The following is a 15,181-nucleotide window of genomic DNA, read 5'->3' as shown; positions in this document are numbered from 1 at the left end:
TGGAGATTTTGAGATTTAGCAATGTTAGCAAAAAACGAGACATGAGCGACATCAGCAGTTTAAGCTGTTTACGCAATATTAGCTTCGTTAACAATTTTTGCATGATAAGCAATATTTCCGTCTTTTTTCACAGCTAAAATGTACTGACTTGTGACCGAGGTGCTTCAGAAAGTATCCAAGTACTTTGAGGGCCTGTACTCGAATACTCTCGCTCTTGGAGGCCAGCAGCTTGCAGATCACCCTGGGACACACACACAGACACACACATACACTTTTATGTTGTTAAGTTCTTTTTCTTGGTGGGAGGTTAGCTGACAAGGTCCACCTCACCTTATCCCGTTCCTCTGGTCGAAGGCGGGAATCATGGAGGCCGGATGCTCAGACATGAGTGCCACCAGCAGCTGCAGCACGTCGTGGATGTTCTCGTCCTGTTGGGGGGCGGAAAAGACAACATTACAACTCATGATGATCCTTTAGCTATTTTAGCGTTAGCTATTTGTGATAACAGAAATATTAGCAAATATTACCAATAATAGCGGTATTAGCTGTACCGATAATAGCAATATTAGTTGCAATCCCAATAATACAATAGCTATAATGGCAATATGAGCAACATTAGCAATATTGGCCTCATTGGCCATGTTAGCAACTTTAGCTGGATATTTTAAAAGCACCAACCTCGTGCATGGTCAACAAGTAGTTGAGAATACTCTGTAGCTCGTCCTCCTTGACACCACGGTCCTAAAAACACACAAGCAGAGCATTAGCAATATCAGCCATTTTGTTATATTACCAATTTCATCGATTTTACCGTAACAAGCTATTTATGCCTACCTTAAGTATGAGCTGTTTGAGGAAGAGGAGCATGAAGGCCCGCAGAGAGATGATCTCCTTTTGGGATGGCCGAGGTCCATCTGAACACCCACACACAAACATTAATAATACACACATAAATAATACACACATTTTTCATTTCCTGTTAAAGGAAAACAATATTATTTCTAGATATCCATCTGTAAAATAAGAGAGGGGATATGATTTTACTGTAAAAGTACACATACCTAACCTTATATGTCAATACTGGTAAAATGGAAAAGCGATACTCACTATTCACAAATTAGCCATATTAATATAAGAGATGAGCAACATTAGCAACATGATATCTGCAATATTAGCGGTGTTAGCAACATAAGTGACAATAGCAATATGACCAAGATTACCAATACAGAAGAAATTAGCAATACAAGTGATCTTGAATATTAGAAGTGTTAGTCATGTTAGTATGACCAATTAGTGATAATGGTAATGTTAGGGATAATATTACCGGCGCCTATATAAGCAATATTAGGTGTGTTAGCGATGTCAGCATTAACCATGAATAAAGGTACCTTATCACGCAATACAATAATTAATTTTGTCATGGGTATAACCTGCTTGTGGCGCTGCAACCAATTAACATGCAAATTCATTCCATCACAGCACAGCACAAGCCCAGCCAATCACGCTTGGTCAGTTGCCATGGCGATGTAGCCAGCACATCATGGATGATGTTGTGGGGAGGGGGAATTTGCTTACCGAGGCCTTTGGGTGTGATGGCGCTGCAGTCTAGTGGATTGACGGCCCAGTAGTAGTACTTGAGTGTGTGCATGAGCTGCAGCACGGTGCCCACGCGGCGGATGGTCGAGTAGATGGTGGCTGTGCCAATGAACTCCGACGACAGGTACGTGTACAAAGACAGCTGAACCTGCCACACATCGCGACATCATCACAAACCATTATTATTGTCCGTAGACCTCAATGTTATTATCTGTGGAGTTGTGGACATTGTACGCAACCTTGACAACATTTTACACAGGTGCAAGTAGACACAACACACCTCCACAATATACCACAACACTCCAAGAATGTGCCCTCACAACACACCCACATGAACACTGTGGTGTGCTGTGGATGCACCCCCTCAAGTGGATAAGCGAGGTTGCTGCTCCGTCGGCCCCCCACCTTTGCAAGCCACTGGGAAGCACTTTACTTTTGTAATGTTTACACTTATTGACCTCCTCCCTCCAATTTAAATCTTTGAGGCCGCCTTAGCTAGCACGGTTAGCGCGTGTTGTCCCGTGTGCTCGTTTGGCGTAAACATTTCTCGTTACACTTCCTGCCGCTCCCTGAGATGATGATGATGACGTTGATGATGATGATGATGATGACGACGTCTTCAAGTGAGGGCTAACCAGACTGAATGTCTTCATTAGGCCTGACAAAAGTCTCAGTCAGTCTCGTGTCTTGCTACGTCTCTGCTCCGGAATGCCCATGAGCATGAGCAGCAGATCACGTCAGGTTTGCGGCTCATCACTTACTTCCACTCTCACCACTATTAAAACACCACTGATTTGTTTAAAAAAAACAAAAAAAAAACGTTTCCACCACGTGTCCAGTGTCCACTTCGCCTGTTGAAGTGGACATCCTGATAACTCAACTTAAACGCAACTTAAAAAAATGCTGCACATAATTCAGATCAAACATGGAACATAAAACACAATAATTAAAATGAATATACATCGCAATAAAAATATAAAATGTGATTTTCAAATTCAAATACACTTTAAAAAAAAAAAAAAAAAAAAATGCTGCAGTGCCCTCTGTGTCTTAGATGCACCGTAACACATCCCCACAATTCACCATAGCCCACTTTCGGAACATCACAACACAAAGCAGCCCCCCACAACAACACACCGCTTAAACTCACAACCCCCCACAACACCACATCTTCATACACAAACCAACACCGCATAGCCCTACAATGATCCACAACACCACAAACTGTCAGGTTGACTTCAAACCTCAATTTTACAGGCAGAGTGAAAGTGACTTTTGTCGCCTCCCTGTTCTTCTTTCTTCTTTGTGTCTCTGATACCCATGACACACACACGCGTGCACGCCCATGCATGCGCACACCCGCACACACACACACACACACACACCCACACACGCGCGCACGCACGCATGCCCACACGCAGAGAGACTAACCTTGGCAGGCGTGTGTATCCAGATGGCGGCGTTGAACAGGACGTGGTCGCACAGCTGCTTGAGGAGCGGCGCCCCGTGGGGCAAACCGTCCAAGTACTTGGCAAAGGACAAGAACTGCTCCAGAACCGCCCGAGTGATGTGAACCCTAGACGACTTCACACAAGAGGACAAACGTCAAGTCAGACACTTTTAAGAAATTGACTTTTTAGCATTTCAATCACACTTCCTGATCGGTTCATATGTGGTAGCAAATGGACAAAATCTTTCGGGACGACTTTGTCTTTGAAGGACCATTGGAAATGGTCATTAAGAACCTAGAATGTTCGCTCCAAAACCAACATGGCAGACTTCCTGTGTCTTTTCAGGCATGGCTTCTTGAGACTTTTTTGTGGGTCTACCCATGCCAGATATGTCTTCTAAATTTTATGATGCAGAGTGAACCTGGATTCAGGAGCTGAATTATTTTTTCTTTAATCTTAGAGAGTGTTGCTGAGTCTAAATGGCTGTGTCAAAGCCAAATGGGGGTGACTTTCAGTGCCTTTTCCGGGTTCTGTCTTTTCGGGAATGGGTCTTTGAGACTTTTTTGTGGGTCCACTCATACCAAATTTTATATTTCTAAGTGACATTGGCCTGGGGAGATGAATTTTCTTCCACTGACCTTCTCCAGCAGGTATCCGATGACCAAGAAGCCCTTGCCTCCCAGCATCTGCTCCTGCATGGCTACCGAGCTCTTCAGCAGCTCCACCAGGAAGGCGAGTAGCGTGGCACTGCAAAACACAGCACACGCCAAAATGAGATTCGACTCGAGATCCACCTCAAATACGTGATCTGGCGACTCCTGACCACACAGTGGTGTCCACGGCAGCATCGTTGAGCTGCTTGTAGTCGAGCTGGGCGAAGAGCGGGAAGAGGACCTGGATGCCGCCGATGGAGTGGATAGCACTGTGGATGGAGTGCGTCACGATGGCCTTCACGTCCTGGAGTTGGACACAAGTTCTTTCAGCCGACGTGCTTCCAATAAATACCGTTTCCCATACTCAAAAGGTGGTGCTATAAGATTCTCAAAATTATAAGATGCTCAAAATTTAAGGAGGAAACAAAAGTTCAAAAGACTTATAAATACAATCTGTAAGGAGCCAAACAATGATTTTCGTGCTTATTGCACTGTGCTTATTGATGAAGTCATATGAACAAAAATCATGAAATTAACTACCGGTCCAATAACACCAAAGAGGAGGAAAAGAACAAACAAGATTCTTTTTCCTGCGCTCTCGAAAATGTCAACTTGGAGTCTTGTTGCGACCTTCGCTCAGCATTCTACTCACACACACACACACACCCCCACACACATCCACACACACACACACACACACACACGCACAGACCTGCAGCATGAGGGCGTGCGGCGAGTGCACAAAGATGGAGGCGTTCTCTCGCGGCGAGGACTCCAGGCAGAGCTGCGCGTCGGTGGCCTTAGCGTTGTACGTGAAGGAGATGGAGCTGGCCAGTTTGCCGTCGTACAGGACCTGCTTGTGGTGCTCGGCCAGGTGGATGTCGCTCTCGGACTTGAACTTGAACGTGCTCTGTGGGGTGGGGAAAGGGAAAAGGTTCAAGGTCGGCTGCGGCGAACAGAACATCTGGGCTGACCCAAATGTAATCGTCTTCATGGAGCGCTAAGCGAGAAAGGGTAAGCTTGATGAACGAAGCCCTAACATGGCCGCTAATTCAATTAGTGACAGAGAGAGAAAAGGCAGGATTATATATGACATTAGCTTTAGCTGGCTAGCTCGACAACTGTGCATTAGCCTTAGCAAGTTAACAAGTCCACATTGCCCCTTATTTTAATACAGTACATACTGTATATATTTCATCGTGCCTCATCAATTTGGTTTGTATTACCAGCAATGCAAATTCCGAATCATTTCATCATGTCTCACCTTGTATCCGGGTCCGAGCTGGTGTATGGCAAAGATCTGAGCAGGGTTGAGCGCCTCGCTGAAGACGTAGATGGCACCAAGCTGTCCGCAGAACACTCGGTTGGCATCGGCGGTCTCCGAGGAACCCAGGAAGCATTTGTCGTAGCTCTGAGCGGGACAAACATGAATAATGTCACGTAATTAGCCGAAATGCTTTTTCATCATGTCATCTATAGACATACGTCATATATTTTTAATATTCTCATATAAGATCATACAAAGGATGTAGCTGTGTGTCTATTGTGTATGTATACTTTTAGATATTTATTTACATATTTAGTTTTTCACACCTCAGCAATTTATATTCTGTACCATTTCATCATGTCTCAATAAATTTATCTTCAAGTCTCACATCATATTCTATATAATTTGATCTCATTTATATTCTGTATAATTTCATGTCTCATGAATTTATAATCAATATTTCATCACATCTTGATTTATATGTTATCATGTTCTTTCTCTTTGATATTTTTTCCTTTTTATATAGGCTAAGCTATGCGACTGAACTGATCAAAACCTCCTCCGTTGATTGATGACACCATTTTTTCAAATCCACCAATGACACACAGCTTTTTGCTTACACTTTGTTTTTATACTACAAAGTATCATCTTGTGAAGGACGTGCTTTCTGTCGCCCCCTCCCCCCTTGGTTGGTGTCATTTGCTTCCCGACTGGGTTGGACAGCGGCCCAAAGGTGACTCGGGTAAAGGACAAAATGTCAGCGGCGTTTCTCTTACGTCGTTGGTGTTGACGTGCCAGGCCATGTCACCGTAGGAAACCAGCTGCCCGTTGACATAGCAGCGGATCTCTGAGTTCCTCCAGCGGTTGTAGATGTGCACGATGCTGATCATGTACCACTGAAAGACACACACATGAGCACACACACGTTAACCAATTACAACAGGGGTGTGCAAACGTTTGTGCTCAAGGACCTCATTTGATTTGCAAAATGGATAGACGGGTCAGGTCATTGATAGATGAAGTAAAAAAAAGTCATTTTAAATCTCCTATGGTGATCATCTTGTCAGATGTGATGTGACAATTCAACATGTGTGCTAATGTTGCTAATGTACAGAAATCCTCTCCAAAAGAGCCACATCCAAGTCCGACTAGCAGGCTAACCGGACTTTGTTTCGTTTTTCGTTTGTTGTTCTCACCTTTCGGGGCTGAAAGTCGTACTTGACGCAGTGTTGGAAGCCTTTTCCTTTGGACTTGAGGGAGGTCACGATCAGACAGTTGCCCACAAAGTGAGCCGAGTAGCCGATCCCTTTGCTGGTGCGAAAGCTGCAAAGCAAAAGGCGATGGAGACCATTGTAACATAGTCGTCCTTCCTTTTCATGATAATAGCCACCTTGCACAATACAAACAAACACAACTACTAGAAATAATCCACAATCACATAAATCAATGTTACCCTTGCTTGGTACAAATTGTCGAATTATTTCAATCACTCCTTTTGCATCCGTTCATTCACAATTAACTGTCACCTTGCACAACAGAAATAAATACGGCTAGAGATAATCCAGAGAGTAAAAAAAAAAAAAAAAAGCTCTACGACATGCTCAATCACAATTAATGCAATGGCTTCATCATGCACAGTAGAAATGATGTCTTGAAATAATCCACAAACTCAAAATAAAATCTACAGCATACTCGGCTGCATGCACATGTGCAATTTTATGTGTCATATAATTAATGCGATCTTTTCCTCTTGCCAGGTAAGAACAACAATATAATAGAAATATACACAATTTGAAATGGTCCACAAAGTCAAAGACACTCCAGTGCAAGCTCGGTCATGGGCACAGGCAATGTACCGAATAGGAATAAACGCAACAATTAGGAAATAAATCTGCTCTTGCCAAGGTAATCACCATTTTGCATGATAGAAATAAACAGAACTACTAGAAATAATCCATAAAGTCAACAATAGCTCAGAAAGTCAACAACGGTCCAATGCAGGTTGGTGTCATATGATTAATGTGATGGCCAGTTATTTGGGATAATTAAATCAGTACGACAAATAATTACAACAACCTCTCATCGTACAAGTAAAATAAAAACAAATGAGGCAAATCTAGCTTCCTCCCCTGCTGCTATTTGTGGGTACAAGATGGCAGCATGTAATCTGCACACACAAGATGAACGACAACAAGATGGACGACAAGCGCAAGCGCCTGCTTGACCATGATAAGAGCCAGCAGGGCCGGAGGGGTGTTGGGGGCAGATGAGGGCACCTGCCACCTGACAAATAGTTTGCAAAGGAAATACACGCAGGTATTTACCATACACACCACTGTCCCAGCTTTACGTTAGCCCCCACACTCAGCTGCTATTCTACCTCTGTTACACAAGTCAAACTAAACATAAAAAAGACAATTAAAGCTATTTTTGGAACTGACCCGTGGGCTACTCAAGTTGTCCTTGGGGCTAACGTGTACCCACTGGCACTTTTTTTTTTTAAGGAGAATACACATTAATTAACAGACCAAAGGTGTATCTGTGTTTGCAGTGTCTCTTTCGTCTTGCTTCCTATTATAGAGTGCTATTTTTCTTATTAAAAACATGTGACAAAAAATGAGTGTTGTCACATAAATTACACGCACCATTGCACTACTAATATTTGCGGGTTGACTTCCACCCACTTCATTCAATATTTGGTAATTTCCACACAAAGCAGCAACACAATAAGAAGCCAAGAAAAAAAAAATGGTACAAAAAGGGAAATGCCTCTTGTCCTACTTCAATATGCTCGGAAAAAATGAGCCAACCTTTAGCAACCCCCCCCTCCATTCCGTATCATTATGTTTGACAAAGCAGAGCAGTGTTAAAGGGGCTCTGATTATGACTTTTATACTATACCAATATGAAGTTGACCCCAAAATGTTCTGCCTTCCAAAATAACCTTACAACTCGTTTTGGTTTCCCTGGTGACTCACCAGTAAAGGTACGGCTTGTCTTTGTCCACGTTGATGTTGTTGAGCGGATCCTGGCGGAACCACGTGTTGATAGTGAAACCGTTTTGGTACGGCCACTTGGCGATGGGCGGCAAAGCGATGGCCTGCAATAACACAGACGGGAACGTACGTGCTTGACACCGAGTGTTCCTAATATAGCGAGCGGTGAGTTCCAAAGCGCATACCGCCGCGCTGCGTCCGGGGAAATTGAAGAAGGTGTCGGGGCCGTGACGCTGAGGCATCTGATTCAACACGGACAACAACTTGATGGCATGTCTGGGCTACGAAGAGGAGAGGATTGTAAGTGAAAGAGGGTGAAGAGCAGTGATTGACATTTACAAATTGATACACGCTCCCAAGTGGAGGGAGAACACGGTGTGACATCACATCTCCACCACAAGCCTCTGGATCAATAAGCCCCTCAATCACCTCTGCCTCATCAATACCATGGCAACGCGACATCGACCTGTCTGTCTGTCTGGAAAGAAGGGCTTGCTGTTGAAAAGAAGGTTGAATGCAGAAATTGGGATGTCTGAAAAAAACATTGCCCACTTTGTCTTCACTTATTTGCGGGAGTTGTTGTGGAATAAACATTTAACGTTCGCTGCAATGTTATAATAGTTTGGGATTTTCATTTAAGTTAGCTTTTATTTCGTTTAGCTTTAGTTATTTTGTTAGTTTTCGTTAACTATGTTAACCTTGGCGTCAGCACACATTTATTTGTGGCTTCACTACTTAGTGAGGCCTGTTAAGGAAGAAGACCTTGACGTCGTCCACAAACACTTTCTTGGCTACAATACCTTGTGTGGACTCTGGAGGAAATGGACCCAAACACACTGAGGACTGTTGAGACAACTGAACAATGAATGTACCCGACACAATTTCTCGACTTCAGTACTATCTCAGGCGTATCAAGGAGAAAACATTTGAATTCCTCCACACACTTTCTTGTCTTTACTAGTTTGTGGGGACTGTTGAGGAAATGGATCTGAAACTCCCCACTCCCCAGTCCTGAATGTGCACCACACACTGTCATGGCTTCACTACTTTTTGTAAGGTTAGTCAATGTGCCCACAAATACCAGGCCCCGGAGTAGGCCGTACTTACCCAGACGCCGTTGTCGCCCCTCAGCATGCTGAAGAGCAGCTTCAGCTCCTTGACTGTGATGCTGTAACTGGCCATAACGCCCAACATGTCCACCAGCAGGTCTGCAAACAACAAACCAGCAAGCACACGGTGAGCAGACCTGCCTTTGCTTATCATAACCATTCTTCAATGAATCAACAACGCAAAAAAAGAGCAAAATTATCTTTCTAAATGATTGATAGTAGAGTGGCACGGTGGACGACTGGTTGGCATGTCTGCCTCATAGTTCAGAGGTTGTGGGTTCGATGCCGGCCCCGGCTTCCCTGTGTGGAGTTTACGTGTTCTCCCCGTGCCTGCGTGGGTTTTCTCCGGGTACTCCGGTTTCCTTCCACATTTCCAAAAACATGCATGGTAGGTTAATTGGAAACTGGTCACTAGGTGTGATTGTGAGTGCGGTTGTTTGTTTGTCTCTGTGTGCCCTGCAATTAGCTGGCAACCATTTCGGGGTGTCGCCCGCCTACTGCCCGAAGACTGCGGGGATAGGTTTCAGTACTCCCCGCGACCCTTGTGAGGATAAGTGGTATAGATAATGGATGGATGATTGATAGTGGACGTCACAAGATTGAGTACGCTACTCGCAGGAGGAAAGGGGCCAATGTCACCAGATGGCGGCAATGGGCTACTTTTGTCTAAATGAAGCTCCTCAACTCACTTCAACAGTTCCTTATATGTATAAATACTTTTTTTGTATTTTGCATTATATTTTCTTCCTTTTATCAAAATACTCGATTATCTGATAGACTTTTTAGGAGGTTATCCGAATACCAAAATATTCGAGCGCTGCAGCCCTACGTAATGACTCACATTACCTTGTCATAGAATTAATAAAAAGTGAATTTTTGTGTGTGTTTGTGTGCACGACCGAAACAACCTCGACGGCAAGCCAATCTGCTTACTTACAGAGACTCTCCTTGTGTACCATTAAGGCTGCGAGCATATAATGTGAATAGAGCTGCACCAGATTTCATTAAAGCATAAAGCATCACACCGTGTGTGTGTGCATTTGGGTGTGTGTGTGTGTGCGTGTGAGTGATCAATGCATGTAGGTCATTGAGAGCTGCAGCGTAAGTCAAAGCACTTGTAAAGCACATCATCCTGCAGAGATATGATGGAGGGAGGAGGGAGGGCAGCATTAAAGGAAAAGTCAAGGTCGATGCAATTATGTCAAAGAGACTTCACACTATGGAGCGTGTGTCGGAAGCCCAAACACACACTTTGCGGGTTTGCGTGTGTTTTTGTGTGGACGATTGAGGAAAAAGACCCGAATGCCCCACATTCTTTTTTTTTTTTTTGATTCACTGCTTTGTGAGGATTGCTCAAATACTTTTTTCTTGGATTCACTATTGTGGGAGAATGACTGAGGAAAAAACACCTAAAGACTTTCCTGCCTTAAACTACATTATGTGGATGATCGAGGAAAATTACGGTACTTATATGTATGTCGACACACACTTTCTTGTATCTTCCAATTTTTTGAGAATTTTTTAGAAAAATTACCTGAATCTCAAAACACAATTTCTTGGCATCACAACTATGTGTGGACTGTCGAGGAAAATTACCTAAATGTCCCCATGTTCTTGGCTGCACTGTAGTGTGGGGGCAGCCGAGGAAAAAGACCTGAATGTCCCCACATGCTTTTTGTTGCTTCACTGTTGAGTGGATAATCAAACACTTGAACGTCCCAAATACTTTCTTGGCATCACTAATTTGCGAGTACTGTCAAAAAAAAAAAAAAAAAAAAACTCAATGTGTCCTGACACTCACTACTCCGAGGATTGCCGAGGAAAAAGACAAAGTCGCCACAGGCTTTCTTGTCTTCTCTGCTTTTTGAGGATTGTCAAGGACAATGACTTGAATATTCCCACACACATTCTTGGCTTCACTGCAGAATGGAGACAATTGAGGAAAAAGAGTAAATGTCTACACACATTTCTTCAGCTTCACTACTTGGCAAGGCCCGTCGTGGAAAAATACTTCAATGTTCAAACACACTTTCTTGCCTTGACTGTTGCCTGCATGAGAAATACAACAAAGTTTCACACACCCTCACACGATTTTCAATGTTTACGCAGCGTTTACGACCCGCCGCTGAACCGAGCGGCTTCATGTCTGGTTGAAAAGGCACACTGAGGAAAAACACTCGACAGGGGAATTGGCTGCCGATTGAGCGAACTCGAGGATAAGCGAGGAAAGCATCAATTACACAAAAAGATCATCTGGAAAAAGGAGATGATTGACTCACTTGGCCTCCACTGAGTGTCGGAATACACTCAAGTGCCTCCTTATTACAACAAAGCTTTACTCAACGTTCTTGATGTGCACTCCAAATAATACGAAAATAAAGTTGTGTATTTTAGCTAGACACCATAATATTTTTCTCAAATTAAAATAACACAAAAAAAAAGTAATGAGTATATTTAAAAATATTTTTACAATTAATACAGTAACTGCATATTACAGAAACCGTTGACTCATTTGAGTCACAAATTCTTTATTTACAAATGTGCATTCAAAAAATATGTTTTTTTTAGCAATACAAAATACATATTTCTACATCAAAACAAAAACTATGACAAATGTAATTTTTTTTCAATAATTGTATAATTAAGAATTGCATGTATTTTATTTGAATTCTTTTCATATTAAATTATTTAGGACACATGGATTCATGGTAACTACGTGCAATTTAATTCTCAAGTTAGGAATTAGCATTTAGCATTTAGCAACATCAAGGAAAAAGAAGCATTTTGCTGGTTTTGCATTTTATTTATACTGGTGTACATAATTGGGTGGACATCTCTCAAGCCAGAACTCAAAGTCAGCTGTTTTGGTTTGAAGCAGCCATTTTGGAGCAAATTGCAGGCCTGATCCTTAATGCAGTCATATTAGGGAATTCGTCCAAATAAGCTTAATCACAAACAGGTAACCTAGAAAGAGAGGCGATGCTAAATGGGGACTTTTTTTAGTCTATGCCATCTAATTTGGAGGGAGCATCAATTTATTGTTTCTGGCAAATATTGTTATTGTTTTTTTTTTTGGTTCATTTATGGGAAGGGTACAGAAAAACGCTGGGACATTGCAACAGTGGTCATCTCTCAACTCATGCTGTTTGCTTTTGCAGAGGGTTGCTTCCATGTCGAATGAACCTAAAGAATTTTCCCTACAGCTCTCAAATTTACTTTAAAATTTGAAGCGTGGTGAGTTAAGGAAAAGACCAGAACGGATGTGTTGTACATACAGTAATTATTCATAGGCCAGAATCTCTCTCTCACCTGCGATCATGTCATCCACCGTGCTCATCTTCAGCAGCACCTGCTGGATCAGGCCCACCTCCGTGCTGGTCTGCAGGTTGCGTACGCTCTTGCGCAGGATGGCGGTGAACATGCTCCAAATCTCTGCCTGGCACGTCACCTCACAGTGCGACAGCAGCTCCACCATGCAGCCAATGCTCTCTGCCTCCTGGATGATGAAGTTCATCTCCAGGTCGAACTCGCCGCCCACCAGCTGAGGGTTGATGGTGGAGAAGAACAAGAAGAAGGGAGAATGTTGATACTCAGGTGTCTTTAGGAGTGTATTTCCCCAATCTATATATGAAACTAATCTGCCGGTAGGACTCGGGAGACAAAATTTGGGAACTGAAATATTGAGGTAAGACAAAATCTTTGCTACTTGTCAACAATGCATCTTATTTACATTTTTAAAACAACATGAAATTTGCAAAGGATGTCGATCATGAATAGGCCCACAAAAAATTCTCAAGAAGCCATGCACGGAAATACACAATAAGGCTGCCATTTTGGTTTGCCTTGGCCATTTCTGAGTCATTTTGGCCATTTCCAGGATTCTTGGAAACTAGATTCACCGAACAGCTTTTGTTTCCAAATATGAACATTCAGCCCCCAGAGACAGTTTTACTTAGCAACATGAAATTTAGTGGTCATGTCTATATTGATCAAACCCAAAAAGGTCTTTAAAAAAACATGCTGTAAAACAAACAGAAAGCCTGCCATAGTACTTTTTAGACATTTCCAGTTGTCCTTCAAAAAATCCTCAGACATTTTGTCAAACTGCTTCCAAATTCAAACCTTATATACTAGACAGATGTACAACATTAAATTAGAAATACTTTGAGCTTTGATGACTCACCGTAAAACAGTAAACTTTTATAAGTCAACTCCTCAAGGTCAAAGTTGGACCACAGGCTATGTCATGAAACCTCAGCCCCTGAAACCAGTATGGCTTAGCAACATGAAATTTAGTAGCCATGGGGTATCATAAGTACAAAAAAATTCTCAAGAACCTGCACCCGAAACAAAAAGAAAGGTTTGCCATTGTGGTTTGAAGCAGCAATTTTAGATACATTTTGCCCATTTCCAGGGATCTTTCAAAGGAGAACTACTCTAGTAGCTACCAAATTTGAACCCCGTACACTAGATGCAAAATTGTAAAGCATTTGCATTTTCATTTTTGGGTGTGGGTGGAGAAGGGCAGCGAATTTTGATGACTCACCATAAAAAGGGGAAACTAATCAATAAAATAGGAACTAATAAAACAGACTGTCCTCAGCTGGATTGTCTCTGAGGTGATGCTTCTGCCGTGACACATACTCGCCCTGTTAAGGAAGAAGCACACCAGCTTTAAAAATGGCTGGCTCCCCTTCCTGCTCATACACACACAAACAGGCAAGCGTGAACACACACGCGTACACACCGACCCCTAAGCTGCAGATATCATCATTCCAACATGGAGTGCAAATGGCCTGCCTCTTAATGGCTGATGCAGTGTAATTACTTGCGAAAAGTAACGCTGGGCTTCACACACACACACACACACACACACGTACGCACACGCACAGACACAGACACAGGCAAGCACACACTTTCAGCCTCGGCATACTTCACATCCAGAAAGTGGTCGCTATGGTGACCAACAAGCTAAGAGGACACACGCATGCACAAACACACTGCGTGGAAGTTAATAAATGAAACCAAAAGGACCACACAATGCATCATGCTGGATAAAAGAAGCACAGAGAGGGGAAAAAAAATATGAATAAAAGACAGACTGCTAGACTGGCCTCGCACAGATACCAGGTTTATTAAAAACAAAAGTTGCATTAGTTCAAAATAAGCCCTTTGTGTCTTTGACATTAAACCAAGCACTGAATGTTTTCTGGGATGAATGCAGGTGTCATTTTGGCCACAGGGTGGAGCAAAGTGGAGGGATGCTTCCATCCATCATTAATCAGCTAAAACCTCATACATGATCACGGGATGACTTTGGAGAGGCTGGGTACTGTATAGACAAACAATGCATGACATTTGATGACTTATTGAACTAAATACTTCAATAAGCTTACTACACAAGGACAGAGAGTGACCAAATGTCTTGAAAATTCAGTCCCTAAAGCCAGTTTCGCTAAGCAACATCACATAGGAAGTCTGCCATTTTGAAGTAGTTATTTTAGGTAAAAGATTGCACAAACGTCTTGAAAATTCAGCCCCCATAGCCAGTTTCACTTTGCCACATAAAATTTGGCGGACAGATCAATCATGAGTAGACCCACAAAAAAGTCTCAAGAAGCCATGCCCTGAAAGACATAGGAAGTTTGCCATTTTGGCTCGAAGTGGTCAAGTTACCTCAACAAGGTAAGGCTTTGTACAAACATACTCAATTCATTCAATTCAATTCATACTCCAAAGCCTCTTTCAATTCGCATGAAAACATGAAATTTGGTCAAAACGTCTAACATGAGTGTATCCACAAAAAGTCTGAAGAGGCCACTCTGTAAAAAAATAGGAGAAAGCCTGCTATTTTGGTTTGAAGTGGCATATGCAAAGGCCGCCCTACACTACGTTTGAAAAGATTTTTTCAAGCACTGCGCACAACTCCCATTAAATCGCTGGGAATGGTAAACATGCTTGTTTGTTTGTTGTATTTTTGTGGGGGTCTATGATCTCGCTGAGGCACCGGCGGGTGCTTTGCGAGTGATCCGTGCCAATCTGAAGCCAAAGCAAACATCCTCCAGCAGTTGGCTAAGGCGACGATGCTGCCAGTTCAGCCATGCCAAGA

The 15,181-nt window shown here is 42.7% G+C and overlaps 1 protein-coding gene across 13 annotated transcripts in view; it reads right to left on the bottom strand.

Annotated features, from left to right (window-relative positions):
- Positions 1-15,181, bottom strand: part of nbeaa (neurobeachin a) — a 59,875-nt gene that overhangs the window by 28,441 nt on the left and 16,253 nt on the right. For all 13 annotated transcript variants that reach the window (XM_086012960.1, XM_086012962.1, XM_086012961.1 and 10 more), the window contains exons 2-17: positions 12,382-12,613; positions 9,071-9,171; positions 8,149-8,244; positions 7,946-8,067; positions 6,164-6,290; positions 5,744-5,863; positions 4,965-5,111; positions 4,413-4,610; positions 3,871-4,004; positions 3,686-3,794; positions 3,028-3,180; positions 1,576-1,744; positions 835-914; positions 679-741; positions 331-428; positions 149-241 (exon numbers count right to left, since the gene is read on the bottom strand). In XM_086012960.1, the coding sequence (XP_085869086.1) occupies positions 149-241; positions 331-428; positions 679-741; positions 835-914; positions 1,576-1,744; positions 3,028-3,180; positions 3,686-3,794; positions 3,871-4,004; positions 4,413-4,610; positions 4,965-5,111; positions 5,744-5,863; positions 6,164-6,290; positions 7,946-8,067; positions 8,149-8,244; positions 9,071-9,171; positions 12,382-12,613 (2,042 nt within the window). The remainder of the gene's footprint in view (positions 1-148; positions 242-330; positions 429-678; positions 742-834; positions 915-1,575; positions 1,745-3,027; positions 3,181-3,685; positions 3,795-3,870; positions 4,005-4,412; positions 4,611-4,964; positions 5,112-5,743; positions 5,864-6,163; positions 6,291-7,945; positions 8,068-8,148; positions 8,245-9,070; positions 9,172-12,381; positions 12,614-15,181) is intronic.

The sequence above is a fragment of the Filicampus tigris genome, chromosome 17, assembly GCF_054856515.1.
Source record: "Filicampus tigris isolate MCC_2025a chromosome 17, RoL_Ftig_1.0, whole genome shotgun sequence".
Taxonomy (NCBI): domain Eukaryota; kingdom Metazoa; phylum Chordata; class Actinopteri; order Syngnathiformes; family Syngnathidae; genus Filicampus; species Filicampus tigris.
The sequence above is the reverse complement of the archived record's forward strand: the minus strand, read 5'-3'. Positions and strand labels throughout refer to the sequence as shown.